This window comes from Pezoporus occidentalis, unplaced genomic scaffold (genome assembly GCF_034315485.1).
Source record: "Pezoporus occidentalis ecotype Australia unplaced genomic scaffold, CSIRO_AGI_Poc_V1 ctg29, whole genome shotgun sequence".
Classification (NCBI taxonomy): Eukaryota; Metazoa; Chordata; class Aves; order Psittaciformes; family Psittacidae; genus Pezoporus; species Pezoporus occidentalis.
This window is the reverse complement of record NW_026914829.1, coordinates 2,809,023-2,835,860: the sequence shown is the minus strand read 5'-3', so window position 1 is coordinate 2,835,860 and position 26,838 is coordinate 2,809,023. Positions and strand designations below refer to the sequence as shown.

General features: G+C 39.3%; 1 protein-coding gene across 1 annotated transcript in view; it reads left to right on the top strand.

Moving 5' to 3' along the window:
- Positions 1-26,838, top strand: part of TINAG (tubulointerstitial nephritis antigen) — a 55,000-nt gene that overhangs the window by 11,597 nt on the left and 16,565 nt on the right. Inside the window, exons 5-9 of the mRNA XM_062626163.1 lie at positions 6,611-6,734; positions 8,934-9,081; positions 18,237-18,417; positions 18,874-18,919; positions 24,049-24,154. Coding sequence (XP_062482147.1) covers positions 6,611-6,734; positions 8,934-9,081; positions 18,237-18,417; positions 18,874-18,919; positions 24,049-24,154 — 605 coding nt within the window. The remainder of the gene's footprint in view (positions 1-6,610; positions 6,735-8,933; positions 9,082-18,236; positions 18,418-18,873; positions 18,920-24,048; positions 24,155-26,838) is intronic.

Genomic DNA, 26,838 nt, shown 5'->3' with positions numbered 1-26,838 from the left:
CTGGGATTACTACTGCCTTTCCCTTTTTGCAAGTGAGAAAACTGCAAGTCATTTGCCCAAAGTCATACACTTAGTTGATAAAAATGCTATAATTAGTGTTCAGAAATTCTGAGCTTTGTCTTGTGCTGGCCTGATTAAAACCTGGTAGGTTTGCTGATGTAGAAAGAGAACCATAGCTACCCATTCATTAAAAATAACATTTTTTTTTTTTTTTTTGCTTTAAATGAAAATAATTTCTTCAGCATGCTGCTGGTCTACTATTCTACTCTTTAGATAATAAATAATAGTTTCTGGCTGTTCTGATTATTTTTTACTGTCTTTGGAGGATGCTTGAGAAAAGCTTTTTTGTATAGAAGGGGCCGCTTACTCAATTGCGTGGAAAAAAGGACTAAAGAATGTAAAGCCTTTCTGTGTTAACTACGTTACATCTGTGGCAGAGTCCTAGTTATCTGCAGTCCTGAAAGGTTTAGTTGTAGAGTAGAAGCTTTTTCAACTACAAATACAGCTTCTTTAACATAACGTCAAATTAAATGGTTTGACAGAGCTACATTTCATCTTAGGGAAAACACAAACTTTTGAAATTGTTTATAGAGCTTTCAAAAGCTCTGCTATTAATAAAAGACTATACCTGCTCAATAAGGTAATGCATACATCTGGAAGGGTAGATTAAAATGCTGTCACAATAGAATACCTAAAAGCCAATGATTTGGAACAAGAACTAAATCTGAACTGAGGGCCCTGTGCTGCAGAGTATGCCTAGACCTGAACATAGACAGACAGCTAAATACACCACTAAACCTGTTGTGACTCCTGACAGAACTGGAGCCCCCAATAGTGTCATGTATGTTATATGAGAAGGCATTTTGAAAGTGTTTACTCACTACAGGGGATAGTGTAATCCTTCTTGAAGGTCTGTGTAGCACACATATATACCTGCTGTGCCTTTAAAACACATCGTGATGATACACATTTAATGGTATTCTGTCAGTATGTGTTCAGGCAACGGTGGGGTCTGAACCCGTCAGCAACAAGGTACTCACCTACGTGACATCTTACAAGAAAATGGAATGCATAGTTTAAGAAAAACTATATCCACATTTGCAAATTCAGTAATCATCTTCAGCCTTTTTTTCTCTGAAGGGCCATCTAACTTTTCTGAAGTCATAGCTGAAGTATGAGTGTTCTTTTACATTCACTTACCTTCCTGTTTTGGCCTACCTTGACTACAGAGAATACATATGAAGGTTTAAAAATAGTTTGCCACTCATTCATTTTGCTGATTGCATTGTGCTATCTGATGTTGATTCATGGATCACACATTGCAAAACAATTGTCTAGACTAAATATTTGATACAAAGCGGCAGTGCTTCTCAATATTAGGATAGGAACTTCTCCCATAAAAAGCTAATATTTCTGGCTACAGGTCAATCCTGCATTTCTAAATGACAAGGCTGAGGGTTAATGAGGATTTTGCTCTGGGATTTAAAATATAAGGCTATTAAATACATTGGCAGCAGTTTAGGAATACATAAAGTGACACATTTTTTCAGACAGAAGATCTATTTAGAATTTTATTTTCTCAACTGCCTCATTTGTAAAATTGTAAGTGGTCACTGTCCTCTTAAGTATGCTAAGCAACCTTTGCCAAATTTTACTTGTTCAGTGGTTGATAATGAGCAGTTTTATCGCATAAAAGAAACACTATTTGTCTAGGATTTCACCTGTATGATTTCTCTAATCTTCAAAGTAAATCTTCTGCTTGTGCTTGCTCATTAATAATGAATGTAAGAATTTAGCGAGATATTGTTGAAATTAGCCTTCTGTTGCCTTCTGTGTGCCACTTGAGGTTGCAAGTCCCATGCATCTCACAAGCTTTTGAGAAATCAGACTTCTGAAAGTGGTTAATCAAAATATTGACATTAATATTTTAGCAAGGTTTAAAAGATTACTGGCTTTCCATGGTTGCAGGCAAAACTTTCAGAAGTACTTAAGTGACTTAATGGTTTTCAGTATACTTTAATAGTATTTAGAACTCACAGCCTGCATCTAACATAGTGAACCTAGAAGCACTTGAGTTTTACTGGGTCTAGGCATATCCACAGATTGCATTAATCTGTCTGTTGGGTCTGTATTCCATTTTAGTGTCAGATACACACACATCACCATGTGAACAACCAGCTAATGCTCCCGTAAATAGGATCACTACTGATGCCTCCAGGAAAAATCGGCGGCTCATAGTAGTAGGGGACTCTGCTTTGAAAGGAACAGAGGCACCCATCTGTTAGCCTGACCCAGTCTCAAGGGAGGCGTGTTGGTACCAGAGACTCAGATCAGGGATGTTGCCAAGAGGCTGCCTGCTCTAGTAAGTCCCTCGCTTGTGCTTGGAGCAATGTAGAGATATTTCAGCTGCCCCAACCAATGAGCCAGCTTCATTTGGAGCTCGGCTCAGGTGCCTCCATACAGACGCCCGTAGCATGGGGAACAAACAAGAGGAATTAGAGATGTGCGCATGTCTACAGGTATATGATATAATAGGCATCACAGAAACATGGTGGGATGGCTCCTGTGACTGGAGTGTTGGAATGGAAGGTTACAGGCTCTTTAGGAAAGACAGGCCTGGCAGGTGGGGAGGGGGAGTTGCCCTTTATGTTAGGGATAGGCTGGAGAGTATGGAACTCTGTCTGGGGATAGGTGAGCAGTTAACAGTTTGTGGGTCAGGGTTAAAGGGAGAACAGCGATGGGAGACATTACTGTGGGGATCTGTTACAGACTGCCTGATCAAGGAGAACCTGTGGATGAAGCACTACATAGGAAGATAGGAAAAGCCTCACGCTCGCAGGCCCTTGTTCTCATGGGTGACTTCAACCATCCTGATATCTGTTGGAGTGATGATATGGCCTGGCACAAGCAATCCAGGAGGTTCCTCAATTGTGTGGAAGACAACTTCCTTCTGCAAGTCACAGAGGAGCCGACAAGGAGAGGTGCCATGCTTGACCTCGTGCTCACCAACAGGGAAGGGCTCGTTGGAAATGTGACTCTCCAGGGCAGCCTTGGATGCAGCGATCACGAGATGGTTGAATTTGAGATCCTCAGGACAGTGAGAAGAGCGTGCAGCAAGCTCACTGCCCTGGACTTCAAAAGAGCAGGCTTTGGCCTCTTCAGGAACCTGCTCAGTAAGGTTCCATGGGATACAGCCCTAGAGGGCAGGGGGGCCCAAGGTTGTTGGCTGATATTCAAGGTTCACCTGCTACAAGCTCAGGAGTGTTGCATCTCAACTAGAAGGAAGTGCAGTAGAAGGGCCAGGAGACCTCCATGGATGGATAAGGAGCTCCTGAGGAAACTTTGAGGGAAAAAAGATGCTTATAAAAGGTGGAAGCAAGGACAGGCAACCCCAACAAGGATGTTGTCTGGGAAGCTAGGGACCAGGGTAGGAAAGCTAAGGCCCAGTTAGAATTAAACTTGGCTAGGGATGTGAAAGATAACAGGAAGAGATTCTATAGGTACATTGGAAATAAAAGGCTAGGGACAACGTGGGCCCTCTTCAGGAACAATCAGGAGAACTGGCTACCCTGGATTTGGAGAAGGCTGAGGTTCTTAATGAATTCTTTGCCTCAGTCTTCACGGGCAAAGGCTCTGACTGCACCACCTAAATCTTGGAAGGCAGACAGAGGGACTGTGAGAATGAAGACCCTAGGCCCACTGTAGGAGAGGATCTGGTTTGAGACCATCATAAGAATCTGAACGTTCACAAGCCCATGGGTCCTGATGAGATCCATCCACGGGTCCTGAAGGAGCTGATGAATGAAGTTGCTAAGACACTGGCCATCATGTTTCAAAAATCACAGCAGTCAGGTGAAGTTCCCAACTACTGGAAAAAGGGAAATATAACCCCCATTTTCAAGAAGGGGAAAATGGATGACCCAGGGAATTACAGACCAGTCAGTCTCACCTCTGTGCCTGGCAAAATCGTGGAGCAGATTCTCCTGGAAGGCATGCTAAGGCACATGAAAAACAGCAAGGTGCTTGGTGACAGCCAGCATGGCTTCACTAAGGGGAAATCCTGCCTGACCAATTTGGTGGCCTTCTATGATGGGGCTACAGAACTGATGGACAGGGGTAGAGCAGTTGATGTCATCTACCTGGACTTGTGCAAAGCGTTCAACACTGTCCCACACAACATCCTTGTCTCTAAATTGGAGAGACATCAATTTGATGGATGGACCACTCGGTGGATAAAGAACTGGCTGGATGGCCGCACACAAAGAGTTGTGGTCAATGGCTCAACGTCCAGCTGGAGAACAGTAACGGGTGGTGTCCCTCAAGGGTCGGTGTTGGGACCAGTCTTCTTTAACATCTTTGTCTCTGACATGGACAGTGGGATTGAGTGCACCTTCAGCAAGTTTGCCCATGACACCAAGCTGTGTGGTTCAGTTGATACGCTGGAAGGAAGGAATGCCATCCAGAGGGACCTTGAAACGTTTGTGAGGTGGGCTGATGCCAACCTCATGAAGTTTAACCATGACAAGTGCAAGGTCCTACACCTGGGTCGGAGCCATCCCAGGCACAGCTACAGGTTGGGCAGAGAAGAGATTCAGAGCAGCCTTGCAGAGAAGGACTTGGGGGTGCTCGTCGATGAGAAAATGAGCATGAGCCGGATCTAGTGTGTGCTTGCAGCCCAGAAAGCCAACCATATCCAGGGCTGCATCAAAAGAAGCGTGACCAGCAGGTCAAAGGAGGTGATCCTGCCCTTCTACTCTGCTCTTGGGAGACTTCACTTGAGTATTGTGCGCAGTTCTGGTCTCCCCAACATAAAAAGGACATGGAAATGTTGGAACAAGTCCAGAGGAGGGCCATGAAGGTGACCAGGGTCCTGGAGCACCTCCCGTATGAAGACAGGCTGAGAAAGTTGGGGCTGTTCAGCCTGGAGAAGAGAAGGCTGTGTGGAGACCTCATAGCAGCCTTCCAGTATCTGAAGAGGGCCTATAGGGATGCTGGGGAGGGACTCTTCACTAAGAACTGTAGTGATCGGACAAGGGGTTAACAGGTTAAAACTTAAAACATGGGAAGTTTAGATTGGATATAAGGAAGAAATTCTTTCCTGTTAGGGTGGTGAGGCACTGGAATGGGTTGCCCAAGGAAGTTGTGAATGTTCCATCCCTGTTGGTGTTCAAGGCCTGTTTGGACAGAGCCTTGGGTGAGATGGTTTAGTGTGAGGTGTCCCTGCCCATGGCAGGAGTTTGGAACTAGATGATCTTAATATCCTTTCCAACCCTAACTATTCTGTGATTCTGTGATTTTATGATACAGAGCCGAGGTACAAACCGCTTTTATCTCTGACCACTTCTCAGTCATTGTTTTCAGTGAGAAACCCAGGTGTACAAGGTAGCGGGAGGCAATGCTGTTTCCCAGCATACACAACAAACCATTTTGGATACAGCCATAGTGGTGAAGTCTGGTTCCTCAGAGTGTCTTTAAATAGTTTGAAAGAACTGAGCTCAAGAGTTTAAATCATTTTAGGAATAGGTATGAAGTCTTACAGGTCACACAAGAAATTTAGAAAAATGGTTCAGCAAGGACAGAATTAGAAAACTAAGTAAATCAAAGTAAAATAAAGGAATATGGACAGAATTGAAGCTTGTGCTTCAGGATATGAGGCTGCTTTTAAGAAAGCATCAGGAAATGTTTTGCTTAGGAACACATTCTTGTAGTTTGTATATTGTATTTTCCTCTAAAACAGATGTTGTCAACAATTGTTTGAGACAAACTGATGGACTAGATGGACTAATATTGTCATTCTATGTGGCTATTCCTATTTCCCTGAACAGCAGAAGCAATCATTCCATAAAGTTCAACAGCAAAAAAACCCAACCAAACATGAATGAATGGTTTTGGTATGTTGAATGCAAAGCAGATTAATAGCAATTGTGCCAGATGGTTCTCGCATATGCAGATATACAAAGTTTGGAGGATGTAAATCAGGGCTAAGAGATGAAGAACTGGCTGTCCAAATGGCTTTAGTAAACAGATCATGAATTTTCATCTATACAACATTGGAGTGCAGCGCAAAAGGAAAATCACTGATTTTTGTTCTGGAATAAGTGCTGGAGATTGAAAATCCTCTGTGTAAAAGACAAATCAGTGATATGCAATGATCAATGATACACTGATGCCTCCCTCCCAGGGTGACCAAAATTTCCTACCTACAGCCATGTGTCAAGGAGAGTAAGGTAACAGGTAACTAAATTCTCTGCTGTTTGTAGTAGAAGGCTTTTTTTTCCCCCCAAAATGCCATAATTAATTATATGGTCATAATTAATGTGTTTCATAGGGAATTGTTGTTTGAGATAAAAATCAGAGAGAAACTAGAAGGTTATTCAGGTTGACAGTTGTTTAGCTCAGCTTTCCAGCTCAGCTAGTAGAGTGCCAGAACCCTCCTACTCTCAGGGGGTCCGCAGCTCTCAGCCACGATGTAACCATCACACTGGTGCTGAGGAAGCCACAGATGCCAATGCTTTGGGTTTCCTCATTTTGAAATTTAAGAACTTTAAAAGTAAAATTAGGTAAAATTTAAGATAAAATTAAGTATTGAAGCATATACATTTTGTTTTAGGGAAATTCACTTCCAGAAGAAAACTTTCCTGCATTTTTTGCAGCCACTTATGCATGGCCTGAGTGGATTCATGATCCTCTGGATCAACGAAACTGTGGTGCATCCTGGGCTTTTTCAACCGCAAGTAAAATTATTTTTTTCTCCTTTAAAAAATATCTTCGATGTTAGGTGTGTGGTGAAAACTTGTATTGATTATTAATGGAGTAACTTCAGCTTGCTGTTCACTTTTTATCACCAAATAAGAACATTTACATTTCTACAGCTTTCCCTTTAAGTCATCCTGAAGTCTTAAGAAGTCCATCTAAGCTGTAGAGATTTGTTGGCTTTTCATAAGTTCATGTAACACAGGGAGGTGTTTTGGTGACAGAAAGCAGAAAATAAATTGACTAATGCACTTTTTTGTAATTGATAGAGTAACTTTTTAAAAACCTGTACCCCTTGCTTGCACAATTGCATTCTTGACTTCAAAGCTTAAAACGGGGGGGGGTATTTTTGTCTTTAATGTATGTTTACATTTGTGCATTTACCATTGTCCAACCATTGCTATTCCAGCAAATTAAGTATAACCTTTTCAATAATTTTATGAGAAGAAAACCCTGAAACTGCTCAAATATTTGTGGAAGTAACTGTTTTCAGATTCGGCAAGAAAGGAAATGTCAGTAAGGTAATTCAAACTGCATGTGCTGCAACCTCTGGTTTTAGGAGAAATGGACAAAAGTGTTTGTGTCACTTACTCAAAAGAAGGTACAGCAATCATTTATGTTCATTTTTCTTATGTTGCAGTAAATCTCAGTATATATTGGTACATATAAAGATAGAGAAGAAAAATTTTGCAATCAGTCTTTATGACTTAACCTGGCCAGTGGGTCCTCATGGGTGTAGGTTTCTGCAACCACTTCCTTAAATCACAGCAGTAAGAGAAGGAAAGGAACATTTAGTTCAGTTAATCCCAGCTCCCTGGCAAAGAGACTGAAGGCACTCTGTTACTAATATGTCTTGTTCAGTGTAGCTATAAAAGAGGAAACCAAGAAAGCTTCTAGCAGCTCTCTGGACAAATTATTGCAAAGATGAACAGAGTTTACAGAAGGAAAGACTTTCCAGATCTTCAGTCTAAATTTTCCCTTTTGTAATTGAATCTTTTGTTCTGAATTCACATAGTTCTTTTCAATGTTAAATACTATGAGATGCCTTCCTATGTTGTTTAGGTGCCTCTAGCATTTTCAATCTGAATTTTCAATCCTTCTTGGTAAGATTAATTGTTGCTCAACAAATAGACAAACACTACTGCATCATTTTTCTTATCATGAGTAATTCCTGTAAGTATTCCAGAGCTCTTCAGTAAAAAGTTTTTACATTTATGAAAATAAATTCACCTTCATCTGACATATCAAAAAAGTAAAGAACACAGTTGCTATCAGCTGCTATCAGCAGATTGACTCTTCTGAAGTCATGTCCAGAGTTCACTGAAGTTAGTGCTGATTTCAATAGTGCTTTAGATTTCAAGGTGGGTGCTTTTTATTCTTTTCAGGTTGAAAAATAAAGTTTAACAATAATAAAAATATAATTTAAGAACAGGTAATGGCTGGGATTGGGGCCTAATAATTGTTTCATTATCACTCATTAAAGAAAGGAAGAGTAGCTTAATTTCACACACAACTTAGCCTAGTCTGCCTTCAAATCAGTGCATAAATATATTAGTACTTAGAATTATGACTATCTGATTGAGTTCAGACATCTAAGGTGTCTGTCTCAGAAGAAAAATTTTGTGTGATAAGGGAGGGTGCTCCAATGAGTCCCACTTCTACACATTAGTATGAACAATTCCAAATATTCTTTCCACTAAAACCAATACATACTTTCAGTCTTGAATTTTTTCCTTCATAGGACTGTTCATTTTTGCCTTTCTTCTTTTTCTCAACTAAAGTAGGGAAGGTAAAAAAGGAAGAGGAGAGATTTGGAGATTCAGCTGCAGAGAGGTGGGGGAGTATTTGCATCTTCTGCTGAAGTCAAACAGAAATGAATATGCATTTACAAACATACTAGATACCATCAGACTAAATTACGTAAATGCTTCATTTGTGTTTACATATATGGGACTTTATGATAACCAGTAAATCTGTTGATTTACAGCAAAGTTGCTCATGATGATTTGCAGTTTCACCATCCTCTCTCGAACATCTGTACTGATTAAATCTGTATTGTTTTGTAAAGGTATCTGCACAGACAAAAGATATTGAAGTTGTATTTCAGTCCCTATTTCACAATAACCAATGTGAAGCTGTAATTATTTGGTTTTGATAATGGAATATTTGTTTCAAAACAGGCGTTGCGGCAGATAGGATAACAATTCATTCTAGTGGTCAGATGACAGACAACCTTTCTGTTCAGAATTTGATCTCTTGTGATACCAGGAATCATGGATGTAATGGTGGAAGTATTGATGGTGCTTGGAGATATCTGAAAACGCATGGGTAAATATTTAATCCATCTGTCTAGGTAATTTTAACTTGGTCTGGTTGCTTAGGATACAGTGTTGCTTGTGTTACAATGATGATTTCTGACCTTTCAAAAAGAAGCATTCAGCTTTGCCCTGGTTAACCGTATTACTTCATCAAGACTGTCACTTTCTCTCATTTATACCTTCTTTAAATCACTTTTATGAAGAACTACCTAGCATTCCTGAAGAAGTGAGTGAAGATTATTTTGAATGAGAGCTCTCAGTGAGAAAACTCTTCAACCATCCTGCTCCCGTTTAAGCCTTATTATATCTAGATGTTGTTATTAGCTGTAATATAACTGGGGAAAATGGTATCCTCTCTAAAGCAAGATAAACAAGAAAGCTTTTTATGTTAAAGACAATACTGTAAGGGGATTCAAAACTTCTATGGTTTTTGGGCTACAGGCTCTTCACATTAAACAACCTTGAGTAAGCAGGCAGTTGCATGAGACAACATTTTTAATATTCAAAAGATCAAACATTGTCTTTCTGTAAAGCAAATAGCAATCATCCCATCCCAAGATTGTGCCAGTATGCGACACTGTAACAAAGAGTATATCTAGACACTTTTCAGGTGGGACTAAGCAAAGTTAACATCTCTCAAACTCCACACAAAGAGCTAGAAGCTTTTTTAAAATTACATATAATAATTTTTAGAATCACAGAATGATTTAGCTTGGTATGAAGTTTTGGAGGTCACCTAGTCCAACTTTCTGCTCAAAGCATGACTAACTCTGAAATTAGATCAGGTTGCTCAGGCCATACCCCCTGTCATATTCTGAGTATCTCCAAGAATGGAGGTTCCACAGCCTTTCCTTCAGGACCACTTTTGTGGTCAAACATTTGCTTTTTCATATATCTAATCAGCATATTCCTTAGTACAGCCTGTGATGGTACCTTTCAGCTTTTCACTGTGTATCTCCAAGAAGAGTCTTGCTCTGTCTCCTCTACAACCTCTCGTTACATAGTGAAAGACAGTAATTAGATTCCCTTTTAGCTTTCATTTCTCTGGGCTGAGCAAATCTAGCTGCCTCACCCTCTCTTTCCATATCATGTGATTCAGACCTCTAAGTGCCTTCCATTGGGTTTGCTCAGTTTGTCAGTGTTTTCACTGGAGATCCCATACAGTACCACACATGTAACCACAAAAGTGACAATTTGAAGAGAATAATAACTTCTCACAATGTCTTGGCTATATTCTTGCTAAGACAAGCCAGTATTGATTGTCTGTGTTTGCTGGGAGGGCCCACTGCTAATCCATGTTCAACTTTATGCTCATCAGGACCACAGGTCCTTCTCTGTGAAACTGCCTTCTGCACAGGCAATGCCCTGCCAGTACTTCTGCATGGGCAGCTCTGGCTCAGAAGCAGGATTATTTTCTGCCTTCCTTGAACTTCATGAAGTTTCTGTCAGCTCATTTCTCTAGCCTGTGATGTTGCTCTGAATGAAAGGACTGCTAAACACTAACCACTCCCCACCAATTTGGCATCCTCCACAAATTTACTGAGGGTGCCTTACTGCTTTATGTCTTACTGTCCAGATCTCTATTGAGATGCAAAGCAGTGCTGTCGCTGTGTTGGCTCATGAAGAATGTCACTAGCAAACAGGCACCAGTTACTTTGATCATTTGGCCTGTCAGCATGCCAGTTCAGTTCAGTTACTGACCTTGTAAGCAACTCATAGAATCATAGAATAGTTAGGGTTGGAAAGGATCTTCAGATCATCTAGTTCCAACCCTCCTGCCATGGGCAGGGACACCTCACACTAAACCATGTCACCCAAGGTTCTGTCCAACCTGGCCTTGAACACCACCAGGGATGGAGCATTCACAGCTTCTCTGGGCAACCCATTCCAGTGCCTCACCACCCTAACAGGAAAGAATTTCTTCCTTATATCCAATCTAAACTTCCCCTGTTTAAGTTTGAACCATTACCCCTTGTCCTATCACTACAGTCCCTAATGAAGAGTCCCTCCCCAGCATCCCTGTAGGCCCCCTTCAGATACTGGAAGGCTGCTATGAGGTCTCCACGCAGCCTTCCCTTCTCCAGGCTGAACAGCCCCAACTTTCTCAGCCTGTCTTCATATGAGAGGAGCTCCAGTCCCCTGATCATCCTCGTGGCCCTCCTCTGGACTTGTTCCAACATTTCCATGTCCTTCTTATGTTGAGGACACCAGAACTGCACACAGTACTCCAGGTGAGGTCTCCCAAGAGCAGAGTAGAGGGGCAGGATCACCTCCTTCAACCTGCTGGTCATGCTCCTTTTGATGCAGCCCGGGATACGGTTGGCTTTCTGGGTTGCGAGTGCACACTGCTGGCATCTAGTCCAGTAAGCTAGAACACCACCACAGAAGACCATGCTGAAAACACTCATGAAGTCAAGGAAAATGATGTCCACTGCTTTTCTTATTCTCTGTAGAGGCAGTCATTTCATCATGGCCAGGTCATCTCATCATCTCATCATGGTGAGATATAACTTACCATGGTAAATCTGCCTGTTCTCAGTCAACCTCTTGAATTTCATGTGCCTGGAAATGGCTCCCAGGAGAATATGGAACAACCAGATATTATATACTGTGTTACATTCTGCTGTTTCTCAGCATAAATTATAGAAAATTTTCTATCTTTTTTGCTTACTACCAAAATCTGTTTCCTCTCTCACTTTCATACACTTACCCCTTACTCTAGATTTGATATGCCTGATACTGACAGACAGAAGTATCTCGGGTGTGCTGTCTGTCAACTTTAAATTTTAGTTTAAAAACAAACAAAGAAACAAACCATGGAAAGAGCAAAAAAATGTCAGGCATGATGCATCGGATGTCATATTTGACATGGCAGCCTGTAGTCTAAATGAAGACCAAAGCACTGTCATTCACACAGACACAGTATAAAGAGTGATCATTCTGATTTCCTCAAGTGTACCAAGCTATTTCTGATCTGACAGGGATTTTGTATTGTTATGTGGAGAATTTACATCAAGTGTTCCTCTGTCTTTCTGTCTCAGGGTTTAAAGGTTTTAAGTGTGAGACCCTTTAGTTGAACGATTACTGTGGGCACTAATGGATTCTATCCAAAAACCCATCAACAACTAATGGGGGTTTTACCTCATGGGCAGAAGCTTCATTCATGAACAGATGAAAATTATAACTTAACATTTTAACCAACACTTTTCTGTAAGTAGAAGAACAGGCTCCTTTAGTCAGTAACTCATGTTCCTAAGACAGTAAATACTCTTTCTCACTGGATTGTTTGCTTGATTACGATGTTGAGGGCAGGAGCACACGAATTGCCAGTGTAGCTAAGAGATCCATTTTAATAAGTATTGTCTCCACAACAGTTGGAGCAATCTAATTGTAGAGGAAAAGCCATAAAGAATGCAACAATAAGAAAACTGCCTAGTCTTCTGTTCCCTCTGACTGTTATTTCTTCATGGGCATAACCACCATGAGCCCATAGTAGTAAGATTCTTCCTGTACTGGAAAGCTAAATTTCTTTTACCTGAAGCAGTGTGGGTAGTGTCACTGCCTGTTCTGCAGAGGCAGATTAAGTGTACAAGGGTTAACTTATTTCTATAAGGAAAATGTAACAGGCTGAGACTGTATGAGGTACTTGGTTATCAACCAAGCTGTACTCACGCAGGAGCTCATGCTGGTGTAAACGAAGTAGTGAAAAGATTGCTCTCTCTCTGACCACAGAGCACCAGTGTGAAAGTGGTGTGCAGAGCAGGCTTTCTGACTCCTGTGAGGCTGGAAGCATACAGGTAGGGCACCTGAGTTCACCAGAGCACACATGGGAGCTGTCTTTTCACCTCCCAATTCCCCAGTACTTGCATTATTGCTCAGTCACCTGAGATGGCTTGTGGTATTCACCAGCTTCTTGCAGCTTATTGGTGATCAGTGATGAGTGATTAAAGAATCTGCCAGGCAGTTGTGAGAACAACCACAGGTTTTTTGAGACTATCCAGATCTCCAATGCATCTTCACAGTCTGAGACTATTTTCTTAGTTGTTTATCCAGTTTTCTTGTCCCCACAGGGTCAGATGCAACATGTACAACATCACTGAGCTCTCACAGACCTTTGCTGGCTGCCCATTCTTGTCCCTGATCACTAATTCATCATCAGTGTACTACTACACTGATGATATGTCTTACTCAACTATTTTTATAAACAACATTCTTTAATCCTGATGTTCTTTCCTCAAGTTTAAATGATATTTCAAGTCGTCTTCCAAGAGTTCCAGACACAAATAAACACCTTACGGAAAATATTCAAATATTTCTGAGGACAGATACTGGAAGCACGCAACAATGGCTATGCTGTACCTGAGAAAGGGTCCATCTAGCCCAATATTTTGTCTTTGACAGTGGCCAAGAGTAAATAGTACAGACAACAACGAAAAACAGAATAAACATTTTTGATTCATTGGACTGATAATTGAATAATTTTTGTAGCTGAAACCCTATAATCCATAACTATTTACTTTTGACAATGAAAAAAAAGATGTAAATTTATGATATAAAAGTCTGAAGTGTCTTTTGAATGAGCCCTGTTAAATAGTGCTTGCTTCCTTGCACTTTCAGGTGACTTTTATTTATGAACCAATATATCGCAATCAATTTTTTTCATTATCTCCATTCCTTGCAACAGGGAGAAAGTGCATTGATTTTCTTTGTGGGCTTGTAAATTTTCACAGCAGGTGTTCAATACTGTTTTAAATCTTCTGTTTTCCCGATTTCTGAAGTATGCTTATCTCATGATTTTGATAGATTTTGAGGAAAATCAAGTGCTGACTTAGACTATCCTCACTGAAGTCAATGAAAGACCTTCATAAAGCTCAAGGTTAGGCCAGTGTTAGGACCTGACTTGTCAGAATCACTGAGCACCCAGTTAATAGTGAAATCTCTCCAGGTGGAGCAGAATCACTGTCAAACTCTCTCTCTCTCTTTCTCCATCGATTAAAGAATAAATCCATATTCTATTTCTATTTATTATTAATTTTAGACATTTCAGTTGCAAGCCACAATTTAGGAGAAATCAGTGTGGTTTGAAAACACCTATTTTATCTAGTAAGGGAAATTAAAAGATTATAGACTTCAATAATGAGGAAGAAACATTTTTTTTTCATATAGTAAAAGGTTACACGTTTGAACAAAAATACTGCTTCTAATCAGGGCTTGATCTGATTTGTACCTTGGGCTGTTAGCAATTTCCAGGTATGATAAGGATGTTATTGCTATTAGTTTTGGTCAACTTGCTAATAACATAATCTAATATTTGAGATTATATTCTCACCTCACATTTCAAATGTGATAAAATTCAACACAATTCAAATATGATAAAACCGCAAAAAATTTCATTAGATTGAACATATAAAAATGACTTCAGATAAATTCTGTCAAGAATGTAGGAACACACTGGAGACTTCTGTTGCTTCTCTCTGAATGCTGCTTTCTCCTGGTAGTATTTTTCTATATGTGTATGTATATGCACATATAAATGCATTCTTATTTATTTCTCTATTTTATTTTTCCTCTATGACTTTTCTGGCAAGGTCTTTCTGAAATGCATTTAATGTTAACTGTTCTGATGCTTCAGCATGTACAAACTCATGTTTCAGTAAAGAGCTGTTGAATTCTGTTAATCATGACTGCAGAATATGGCTAGTGAAAGGATTCAAAAGTGACTGTTAGTCCAGAATGAATCATCATGTTTGGATTACCACACAGCTCCAGTATGCCAGTGTGTCACTCGGTGCTTCACTTCTATTGCCATAGAAGTAAGACCCATCCATGCAGAACCTGTGACAACTCCAGAGGGACAATCCAACTGAAAGGAGGGGAAAAAAAATCCCTACTCCAGGAATGAATTTTTACTTTGCTGTCTCTCTCTGAGATGTTTGTAAGTACACCTGAGGAATAGCGTCATGCCATTTCTTACACAGGGTTGCAATCACCTGCTCCTGCCCTGCCTATACCAGATCATGCTCTGAGGAGGGTATCTGTTCACCTTACTTGCCTTAAAGGCCTGATTACACTCAGCAGCAGTATATTTCTTTTGGAACTTGGTGATCAGTGGTGACTAGAATGATTATGTATGTAGAGATAGATATATTTTATAAATATATTTTATAGATGCATTTATTAGAGGTAGAAACATTTTATATTTACATATATGATATGTCTAAATATACAAAACAAAGGTTTCTTTTTATCTAACAATAGAAGCAAAACATAAGAAATTTTTAAATTATTAATAACAGCTCATGTATATTTGGCCTAAATACATTCCCCATTGGAAATCTGGGAATCCAGAATAACTTCAGATATTCAGAAGGGAATAAAAGAGGTTACCAGTGAGTACCTAAGTAACGACACCCTAACAACCTAACAACTTTGGATGGACAATCCCTTTTCAAGCAGGCAGAATTACTGCTTTTTCGATCTTCTGTGTGTGTTCGTCTAGTTCAGGCAGAAAGAATTTGGTAATCAAAAAGACATTCCCTTCGGGTCAATTTTTATACCACCAAATGATAATGGGAAAATGCCATGACTTACTCAAAGTAGCTGAAGCATGTATGTACTCAGCTTGTAAAATTCCTGGCAACTAAGTATACACAGGTAAGCACAAATGAAAAAAAAAACTAGAACATTAAATGAAATACAGATTTTATTTCTTCAGGTTCAGAAAGTTCAGGACAATTGGTGAGCTACTTAAGTGCATATCCTTTCAATAAGACTGCCTATTTTAAAATATTCTGCTTCAATGAACTATTTAATTAGACTCTTTAAAAGGAACCCTCCCATAAGCCTCCATGGCACTGTATAGAAATGAGTATGTTGCTTTGGAAACATCTAGCAGTGCAAAGTAGAAAACTAGAAGATTGCAATATCTCATAACAAGGATAAAATAATAAGTGGAAGATTCAGTGCACCTTTGAGATTGTTAGTAGGTGCATTTTAAATACACACTTTTTCCTTCATTTTAGTGAAGTAAAAAGGATGTTCAACTAAGCCAAGCAGTCAAAATGGCTGAACAATTCATGATAAACTACTTGAAACAAACTTACTGTATGAAGCAGCAATTCATTTGATGTATTGCTAAGGTAAAGAATTAAAACACTTCCTTACCTTTCCTTGAAACAACCTCATTTTTATTGCCCTTTTCCATTGAATGCAATGAAGGCTCCTAACCTGTGCTTCAAAGATCATTTGATTTTAGCACTTTGGAGATTTTCAAATACAAAATTAGCATGGGTATAAGTCACAGGTGAGTTATCACAACACCTCCTCAATCACTCAATTGTCAAAATCAGTTAAATGTCTTTAAGCCTTTGAAGCCTATAACTAGAAATAGAATCATAGAATCATGGAATAGTTAGGGTTGGAAAGGACTTTAAGAACATCAAGTTCCAGCCCCTCTGCCGTGGGTAGGGACACCTCACACTAAACCATGTCACCCAAGGCTCTGTCCAACTTGGTCTTGAGCACCACCAGGGATGGAGCATTCACAACTTCTTCGGGCAACCCTTTCCAGTGCCTCACCACCCTAACAGGAAAGAATTTCTTCCTTATATCCAATCTAAACTTCCCCTGTTTAAGTTTGAACCATTACCCCTTGTCCTATCACTACAGTCCCTAATGAAGAGTCCCTCCCCAGCATCCCTGTAGGCCCCCTTCAGATACTGGAAGGCTGCTATGAGGTCTCCATGCAGCCTTCCCTTCTCCAGGCTGAACAGCCCCAACTTTCTCAGCCTGTCTTCATATGAGAGGAGCTCCAGTCCCCTGATCATCCTCGTGGCCCTCCTCTGGACTTGTTCCAACATTTCCATGTCCTTTTTATGTTGAGGACACCAGAACTGCACACAATACTCCAAGTGATGTCTCATGAATATGTTGGACAGATAAAATCTTCGTTATTGGAAGATTTCTTTTTTTTCTTTAAAAAAAAAAAAAAAGGCAATACATAGAGTCACAGAATAGTTAGGGTTGGAAAGCACCTTAAGGTCATCTAGTTCCAACCTCCTGCCAGGGGTAGGGTTACCTTACACTGGACTAGGTTGCTCAAAGCCTTATCCAACCTGGCCTTGAACATTTCCAGGGATGGGGGAGCCACAACTTCTCTGGACAAACTGTGCCAGTGTCTCACCACCTTCATAATGAATAATTTCTTCCTAACATCTGATCTAAATCTATCCCCTTTCAATACAAAGCCATTACCTCTTGTTCTATCACTATACGTCCTTGTAAAAAGTCTATTTTCAGCTTTCTTGTAGGCCTCTTTAGGTACTGAAAGGCTGATATAAGGTCTCCCATGAGCCTTCTCTTCTCCAGGCTGAAGAACCCCCACTTAGCCTGTTTTCATAGGAGACATGTATTTGCTATTACACGTTTCCCCCATTATTCTTTACATAAATGAATTTTTGTACTTTGAAACCTTTGATAGAATGAACTGCCCAGTAATTATTTGAATTTATATTTTTAAATTAATCTTTGTAGAATATGGAATTTAATTTAAAAGTGTTAAAAATTACTTATATTTTCTTTATATAAACTCTAAAACTTTGAAATTGAAAGTTTGAATGCAGATTTATAATAAATGGTAGGAAAAATTAAATTGCTCTATGTGTGACCAAAAACTCTCTAAGCATTCAGAAAATATTTTGAGATAGATATTTTTCTAAGAAATAGCGAGCGTAATTTTAGAGATGTAGATGCCCCTGTGATATCATGCCACAACCTGTCATTTATTTTCCTCGAGAGGCTCATTGCTGCCAATAATCAGGAACTGATAGGAGGAGCCCTGTGGCCTGAGCCCCGTGGGATAGGCCCCAGGCTTTTGTGCACACTGAACTTCGCATGTTTATAAGTCACAAAGTTTGTCTCTGTTTGCTCTTTGGTCCACATTCACTTCCAAACATAAACCTGTCTTTCCATTAAGGAACAGTCTGAATGTTACTGCAAAATAACCAAGCTGTGAAATTGCAGTAAGTCCCACCTCTCTGGTACCTATGCAGTCTCACCTGTTTTGTCATATATTTTGTCAGTGTTCCAACTTGAAATAAAACTATAAAAATGTTTAAGGAAGTTTTTTATCAACTTTTTTTTTTTTTTTTTTAAATAACTGAACAGGGTTGTGTCCTATGCTTGTTATCCATCATTTTGGAAGAGCCACCTGGAGCCATCAGGTGAAAATCACTGTTATGTGTCAAGCGAATATGGGAAAAACCATACAAATGGACCATGTCCAAACGCTTTGGTGGAATCCAATCGGTTATACCGGTGTGCCACCCACTACAGGGTCTCCTCAAAAGTAAGTTAATGCTGTTCACTCATTGTCTCACTCAGTTTTCTCCTCTGGGGCTTGAAAATTATCTGGCATATAGAAATATGTTCGCTTTACTTAAAGACTGGAGCTGTGACTTTTTTCCTGTGTATTACCCTTGTATTTTCAGAAGAGTTCAAATTCTTTATAGCTTCTCAGTTTTACATCATCTTTTTAAAGCTGCTGCTTGTGGTACTTATTAGAGATAGAAAAGAAAGTATGCAGTCATAACTGCGTTAGTGCTTCTTAAACATGCTTCTGAAAGTTTTGTTCATTTGGCAAACCAAATATTGTCTAGCAGAAATACAAGTACAATCGTACATTCATCTCATCCATACATATATGTTATGTACATAATTGTAAATTAGTATGAGTTTTAATTTTATGTAATAGAATGTGTTATCTTCCCTTGCCCTCTCTGCTGTTGTTCTTACCTTCCTTCAGGAAACTGATATAATGAAAGAAATCATGGACAAAGGACCAGTGCAAGGTATGGTAAGTTTGGAAAATGATAATATTATTATTGAAATAATTGAAGTGTGCAATGTCTCTGTATCAAAATATTAGAAAATGCAAATTATATTCCACAGTGAATAGGACAGACATATGCACTGTAGTTCATCCAGGGATGTTTGGTGGGCAACTAGTGCCCCTAAAACTGGATATACTGCAACATAGACTATGATGAGTAAAATGGTCTTGAGCTGGATTTGTTGAAAATCTGTGTGCTGGAAATGTGCCTTTTTCCCATGACAGTTTCTTGCTTATTGATGAAATAGTAATTTGGGGATGTGCAGGAGGAGGTAAATGTTAGCAAAGCTCTCCTCTTTAGGGCTGATATTGATTCCCCATTAGCTGAGCCTAACCCACCAAGCCTGTTCTCGTCTGAAGGCAATGGTGCAGTATATGGGCCCTCCAACAAATCATTAAGTTCTGGAATACTTCCAGAATTCTCCCTTTCAGAACCCAAATACTCGTGGTTGTAGAGGGCTGCTAGTTTTGAAATTCTGTGTTGAACCCTGCAATGGAGATCCCTGACCTCTTAGAGAAATAAAGAGACTTCAGAAAAGAATGAGGAACTGCAGAAATGTTGTTTAGCCTGAACACTGTCTGTTTGGAGTCACTGATGGTGCTGGCAGCACCTGAAAATGCAGGTTCCTGCTCAACCCTCAGGTCAGTGTAACTGGAGAGGTTGAGAGCTGTGGAGTTTGGGGTGATGGGGAAATGTCATAGTTCAGGATGTCCACCCATCTTGAAGAAAAAACCAAAGCCTTTTACTTCAGGTGACTTCTGTGTTTCTATTGCCCTCAATTATATGTCAAATTACCATGACCTCCAATTTATTAGCAAAATGGTCTTGATTCTTAGATTTAATTCATTTCAGTATGTCATGCAGTTGAAATTACTTATTAAAGCTCTTTTTGTGGGAAGTTGCAATTAATCTGAAGCTCAAACTTGACAAGATCAAAATCATCAGTCCTTTTTGTTCTACTCAAGTTTGTTTGCTCAAGGAAAATATTCTTTCTCATGCTGCATTTGATCTAGAAGTGAATGCAGTAATTTCTGCTGGCTTTAAGAAAATGAAAAGATTAGTATCCTCAAGAAAAATTTTGGGGCTTCTCTCTAATATTGCATTCGTAGTCTATGTATATACAGTTTGCTGGATTAATCTGTCAGTACTAAATCTTCCACATAAAATAATCTATGTTCAGCCATTTGTTAAGTTTTAACCACACAATAATTCATACAATTTTTCTTTTTAAATGTCAATGCTTTTTCAGAGAAAATGTCTAGTCAGGTTAAGGTAATGCTGTTTGTAGAAAAATCTGAAGAAGAGTTTGTGACTGAGAGTGTGTATGACTGAGTAAAATCACATTCCATTTTTTCTTTTTGTTATAATGAGATTTTTAAGAGTCCTAATTATGACTCAGTAATTCGCCACTGATTCTCTCTTCTATCTTCCTGTACTACAAATGCAATTAGTGCATACTTCTAATTTTCAAATCATATCATACTTATTTTTTTACCCAAAACTTTCTGCAAAAGGTCTTCTACCAAAAGAGATTTTTCCATTATTTATTCACTTGTCATTCCTCAAGAAGTTACAAAGTGTTTATAACCAGTCTTATCTAATATATAATGTTTAATAGCTGGAAAATATTCAAGATCCTTTCAAGATCATGATGTAGAAAGTCATCCTGTTTGATCATGAATGTACATGGATTTGGGGCATATTGAATGTTAAGGAAAATGCATATTTTTTAACAATTATGAAACAGTATGTGTAGGAATGTAGTTGAAAATTTTCTCCTATACAGCTGTCAAATTTGAATGACAATTTGTCTCTGACATACCTCATTGTTTTAATGGGTCAGGAACTGAGCTATTAGCACTTTTAGATGCAAATAATGAGCACTAGTTTTTAAAAAAATTTGATTTCAAATAAACACAGTGAAGCTTCATCAATGCTTTAAAAGCATTCAAATGAACAATCTAATGTTGCCCATTTGTCTTTTTTTTTAAATGGACTTTTGATAATGTTCTGATAGTTATAATGCTGATGAAGGAAAGCAATCCTTCCTGTCACAGTAGTCAGTCTCAATCAAAAGAAAAAAAAACACATTCTTGGTAATACATCAAAGTTTTGACCCTGCGAAGGTTATAATTTCAGCTATTATGATATTGGAAAGAAAAAAGTTGTATTTAATTTGCTAACACAAGAAAAAGATCCGGAGAAAATACTAGGCTACATTAATGTACAGCGTTACACTCTAGTTCTTTTTGTAGCAAGTGCTTTTAGTTCTTTATATCTTCATATGTCTATGAGACACAAATTCTTATTTAAGAATTTTATAATCTGCTTCTTTTATATGTATAGATCTGACAGCTCAGCGTGACTGTGGTAGCTGATACATGAGTTACTGTCAACCTTAGGAAAATCACTAGCTCTACTGATTCATTAATAATCCATTCATTTCGGAAAATACAAAGTCTCTTCTACATGGGAGGAAACAAAGTTGGCTGGTGGACTGTGATCATCTCATCTGGTCCAAGTCACAATCCATATCAGGACAGAGTTACGAAATAAAATATTTCAGTGCTTGATTTTGAATTATCATCTCACTGTCTACCTTACACTTCACTTTCCCAGCTCACTTTATTCCAAAGACTGTACCATTATTTAGCTCCTGATTGCAGGGATATATATACACATAGGTAAATAGATATGCAAATACACAGGTATATATATTTGCATATATAGAGAAATATATATTCATACACGCACACATAATGGAGATATGTAATTGTGGATAAAATTCTCTCACATAGACTAAAGTTATTCTGGAAGTACACTTCAAATTTTCTATTTCATTTTAGTGGAAATAATTTAGATATGTTTCTTCTCAGAGCCAAGTACATGTTTTTGACTTAGAGTTCCTGATAAAGAATAAATTGTTTTCTGAAACTATGAAACTTCTGAAACTATATGGAACTTGATTTCAAATAACAATGTGATTTAGAAATGAAACTACCTTATCCTGTCTCAGCCTGATGATAGATGTGATCTTCTAACCTCAGACCTACTGTGGGAGAAGTGAATTCTGCAGTCCTTGCACTCACCCCTATTTCTTTGCCTCCCTTTGGCCAAGATATCAAAACAAAATCCAGGGAAGCCTCTACAATATTTTTTTAAAAGACTGATCACCTGCGCTTCTCCTCTGACATCTTCACCTGGACTAGGGCCAGTGGGAGTCTTTTTTTCCCTTTCTGTTCCTCTGTACTGTTTTAAAGCTCTCCCTCCACAAGCTTCTCTGAATCTCAGAAACCTCAACAGCTGGAATTTTACATAGCAGTACAGGGACACCAGCAGGAGTTAAACTCCTAGCTCTATACAGTGGTGAGCCTAGGAGGAGGGAGGGAATAAACCTTTGCAGAGAGCTCTAACAGAGTCCTGAGCTTGCAGCTAGAAACCAAGAATAAAGTGTCGTGGTTTAAACCCAGTCAGGCAACTTGTTCACTCACTCCCAGTGAGTGGTGCCGGGCTGACAACAATCGAGGACCCCCCCCTTCTTGCCCTCCCCCTGCTCCCGGAGGGACGGAGAGGAGAGTCAAAAAGAATGCATTATTTTCCAGTCTATTGCTGTCAATATGTGTGAGCTCTAGTTCTGTAGACAACTTGGCAGAAGCTGTAACATTATTCATTTAACATTTTTTCTGATTTAAATGATTTATCTCTCCCCCAGACTTGCCACCTAGGTAGCATCATGGCTGCTTATTCCACATGCATTTTTGTTGGCATACATTTTTTATGTGAGAGACCTCATTAGCAAAGTATATTTTTAGCCAGGTTTCCTGGGCATATGGGCTCATTTGACCATTTATTTAGCTGTTTTCTTTCATCCCCTAAAATTTGTGAATGTTTTCTGTCTTCAGCCAAGTATGATAGAGGCCAAGAGGTTATAAAAATAGTTAATTTCCTTTGAGTTTATGCAGGTAGGAAAAAAGAAATTTGAAAGTATGCCAGACAGAAAAAAACTGCAGCATGAGCTCACCTTAATGGATACCACAGATCTATACCAGGCACATACAGTATAAATGGTCCAATCACATAAAAATGGTCAGTACAATACATATTTACTTTATGGGACTCCCAAGATGCAAGACTGTAGGAAACTGGATTTTACTAATTCTTATGTTCCAAGCTGTGTGGCAGTCTAAGACTGTTAAAATCATAAGCTAAAACTAAGTTGAAGTTAAGCTCTTATGTAATGCTTCTCATTCACTGGATTCTAAAGGTAATGCAAACCTGAAAATATTTTCATTTCTCTGGATCTGTAGCCCAGATATAACAAGGCAAATGATACTAAGGTGGAAGACCAAATGTGGAAAATAAACTAAACAAATTTTTCATAAAAGAGAAATGAATGATATTCCTAGGAAATAATGAATAAAAATAAAATTCAAATTGCAATCTTCATTCTTTGGCATAAAATGCCAAGCCCATCAGCTCTTCAGTCTTACACTTTTATGGATACAGAGGAGGTTTATTCCCACACTTTTAGCTGAAAGGCATAATGAACATATATACAATTTAGTTTTCCGTAAGGAGATTGCTGTGTACTTATTGCGCTGTATCTGAGTTTCATAAAAAGGCATACAGGTTACTCCACTGTATTTCACAGGATATGCATTGTCTGTTAAATACTTCTCCTGAATATGCAGCTGCCTGTCAGAACTGAGGATTTTGTACATGAACCTTGATATTTGTTTTATTGAACTGGATTTCAATGGAACTGAGAAAACATAAGTAAACCTACACAAAGCAATATTTCTTCTCATTGTACTGGAAAAAGTCTATGATAGGGAATTTTTATGACATAGAAACCCAATTAATTTGACAAGAGACCTTTGAGGGAACTCTGTTAGAATATTTCTCTCGGATCACTCACAGCATTGAACTTCTGAAATAAGTGAATTTAGTGTAATTGCAAAGTACACTTACACAGTCCAACACACAAAAAAATCTCACTGGTAAAATGCAAGGAGAAAACAAGAATTGAAGAAATATTTGCTGACTGCTGATTTTTCCTGTTTTTTGTTGTTTGGTTTATTTTTTAGCTATAATGAAAGTGTATGAAGATTTTTTCCTTTACAAAGGGGGAATCTATAGACACTCCCCAAAAGCAGGATCTAGATGGAAAACTCATTCAGTCAAACTCCTTGGGTGAGTAAAGTGTATTCTTTTCCCTTTTTCTCTGTCAATGATGAACACTATAAAATGTCAATAGCCAGTCTAGAACTCAAACATTTCATTTCCAGAGGTGGAGCACTGTTAACTCCTAATGTAAAATGTGAATCTTCACCATTAAGTCTAAAACTGCTCTTTTGTACAGATTTTAATATCTTCAAGATTAAACTATCAGTTTTTCATGTCATTAATTTGTTTTAATTAGTTTGAATGTAAAATGTGTGGCTTGGGTGTAAAAAACCTTCACCCAAGCTATATGTGCCATATGTTGTTTTATTGAGCAAAGAATAATGCAAACTCCTTGACCTACATGAAATAATCACTAGAATTTCACTAAAGTTGGACTTCAACTAAAACTATTGATGATTATTGCATTCTGCTTAGCTGAGATGATTCCTAGAGGAAGGAGAAGGAGCGGAGACATGCTGACACATAGGGTAAAAAATGTTGGGGTTTCACGTGGGTTGATATTTATTTAGATGGATTTTTTAGTTATAACTGCTTTTGTAAAAGAGATGATTAAATATTTGTAAGGAGCTGGTGAATGAAGTTGCTAAGCCACTGGCCATCATATTTGAGAAATCATGGCACTTAGGTGAAGTTCCCGATGACTGGAAAAAGGGAAATATAACCCCCATTTTCAAGAAGGGAAAAATGGATGACCCAGGGAATCACAGACCAGGCAGTCTCACCTCTGTGCCCGGCAAAATCATGGAGCACATTCTCCTGGAAGGCATGCTAAGGCACATGAAAATCAACAAGGTGCTTGGTGACAGCCAGCATGGCTTCACTAAGGGGAAATCCTGCCTGACCAATTTGGTGGCCTTCTATGATGGGGCTACGGAACAGATGGACAGGGGTAGAGCAGTTGATGTCATCTACCTGGACTTGTGCAAAGCGTTCGACACTGTCCCACACGATATCCTTGTCTCTAAATTGGAGAGACATTAATTTGATGGATGGACCACTCGGTGGATAAAAAACTGGCTGGATGGCCGCACACAAAGAGTTGTGGTCAATGGCTCAACGTCCAGCTGGAGAAGAGTAACGATTGTTGTCCCTCAGGGATCAGTGTTGGGACCGGTCTTGTTTAACATCTTTGTCGGTGACATGGACAGTGGGATTGAGTGCACCTTCAGCAAGTTTCCAATGACACCAAGCTGTGTGGTTCGGTAGATACGCTGGAGGGAAGGAATGCCATCCAGAGGGACCTTGACACGCTTGTGAGGTGGGCTGATGCCAACCTCATGAAGTTTAACCATGCCAAGTGCAAGGTCCTACACCTGGGTCAGAGCAATCTCAGGCACACCTACAGGTTGGGCAGAGAAGAGATTCAGAGCGGCCCTGCAGAGAAAGACTTGGGGGTGTTGGTTGATGAGAAAATGAACATGAGCCGGCATTGTGCACTTGCAGCCCAGAAAGCCAACTGTATCCTGGGCTGCATCAAAAGGAGCGTGAGCAGCAGGTCAAAGGAGGTGATCCTGCCCATCTACTCTGCTCTTGTGAGACCTCACTTGGAGTATTGTGTGCAGTTCTTGTGTCCTCAATATAAAAAGGACATGGAACTTTTGGAACAAGTCCAGAGAAGCACCACGAGGATGATCAGGGGACTGGAGCACCTCCCGTATGAAGACAGGCTGAGAAAGTTGGGGCTGTTCAGCCTGGAGAAGGGAAGGCTGCATGGAGACCTCATAGCAGCCTTCCAGTATCTGAAGAAGGCCTATAGGGATGCTGGTGAGGGACTCTTCATTAGGGACTGTAGTGATAGGACAAGGGATAACCGGTTAAATCAGGGGAAGTTTAGATTGGATATAAGGAGGAAATTCTTTCCTGTTAGGGTGGTGAGGCACTGGAATGGGTTGCCCAGGGAGGTTGTGAATGCTCCATCCCTGGCAGTGTTCAGGTTGGACAAGGCCTTGGGTGATATGTTTTAGTGTGAGGTGTCCCTGCCCATGGCAGGGGGCTTGGAAGTAGATGATCTTAAGGTCCTTTCCAACCCTAACTATTCTATGATTCTATGAAAAGGCAGCCATAATAGTGAATGATCATATTGAATTGGTATTTCTAATCTCTCAGAAGCATTTCTGAGGTCTTAAACTGCCCATGAATTTTGCAATATATAAGGTGCAGAGTTATAGAATGAAAATAAATTTTGGTGAAGCCTACAAGAGCTATTTGTACAAACCCTGAAATACACATACAAACTAAGTGATCGTTTAATTATAAGGATTGTAAATCCACTGACTGGTTTCCCTTCTTTTGCAACTTGAAATTACTAGTTATTTTATTTTGAAGGCTCCTTATTTATAAAATCAGCTCTTATGAGACTATGTGTCTATCTCCAGTGAGCTATTATGTGACCTCAGGCTGAGGGAGAGAGTGGGAAAAGACAGAACAGCATGGAAGCAGGACAGAAAAATATGGCACAGCCAGCTGGAAACTGTGGTTGCAGATAGCAGACAATTTAGGTTTGATCACAGTCTACATGGACAGCGTAATAGGGCTTTCAGCAATTCAAAGGCAGGACGGACTGACCCCACTGACATTTAGAGAAAGTAGGATCTCTCAAGCAGTTTCTGTGTCTGTATTCCAAAGAGAAGGAGGTTAGCAGAAAAAGCAAGTAACAGAGACTGGGTTTCATAATAGCTAAATTTTGATGT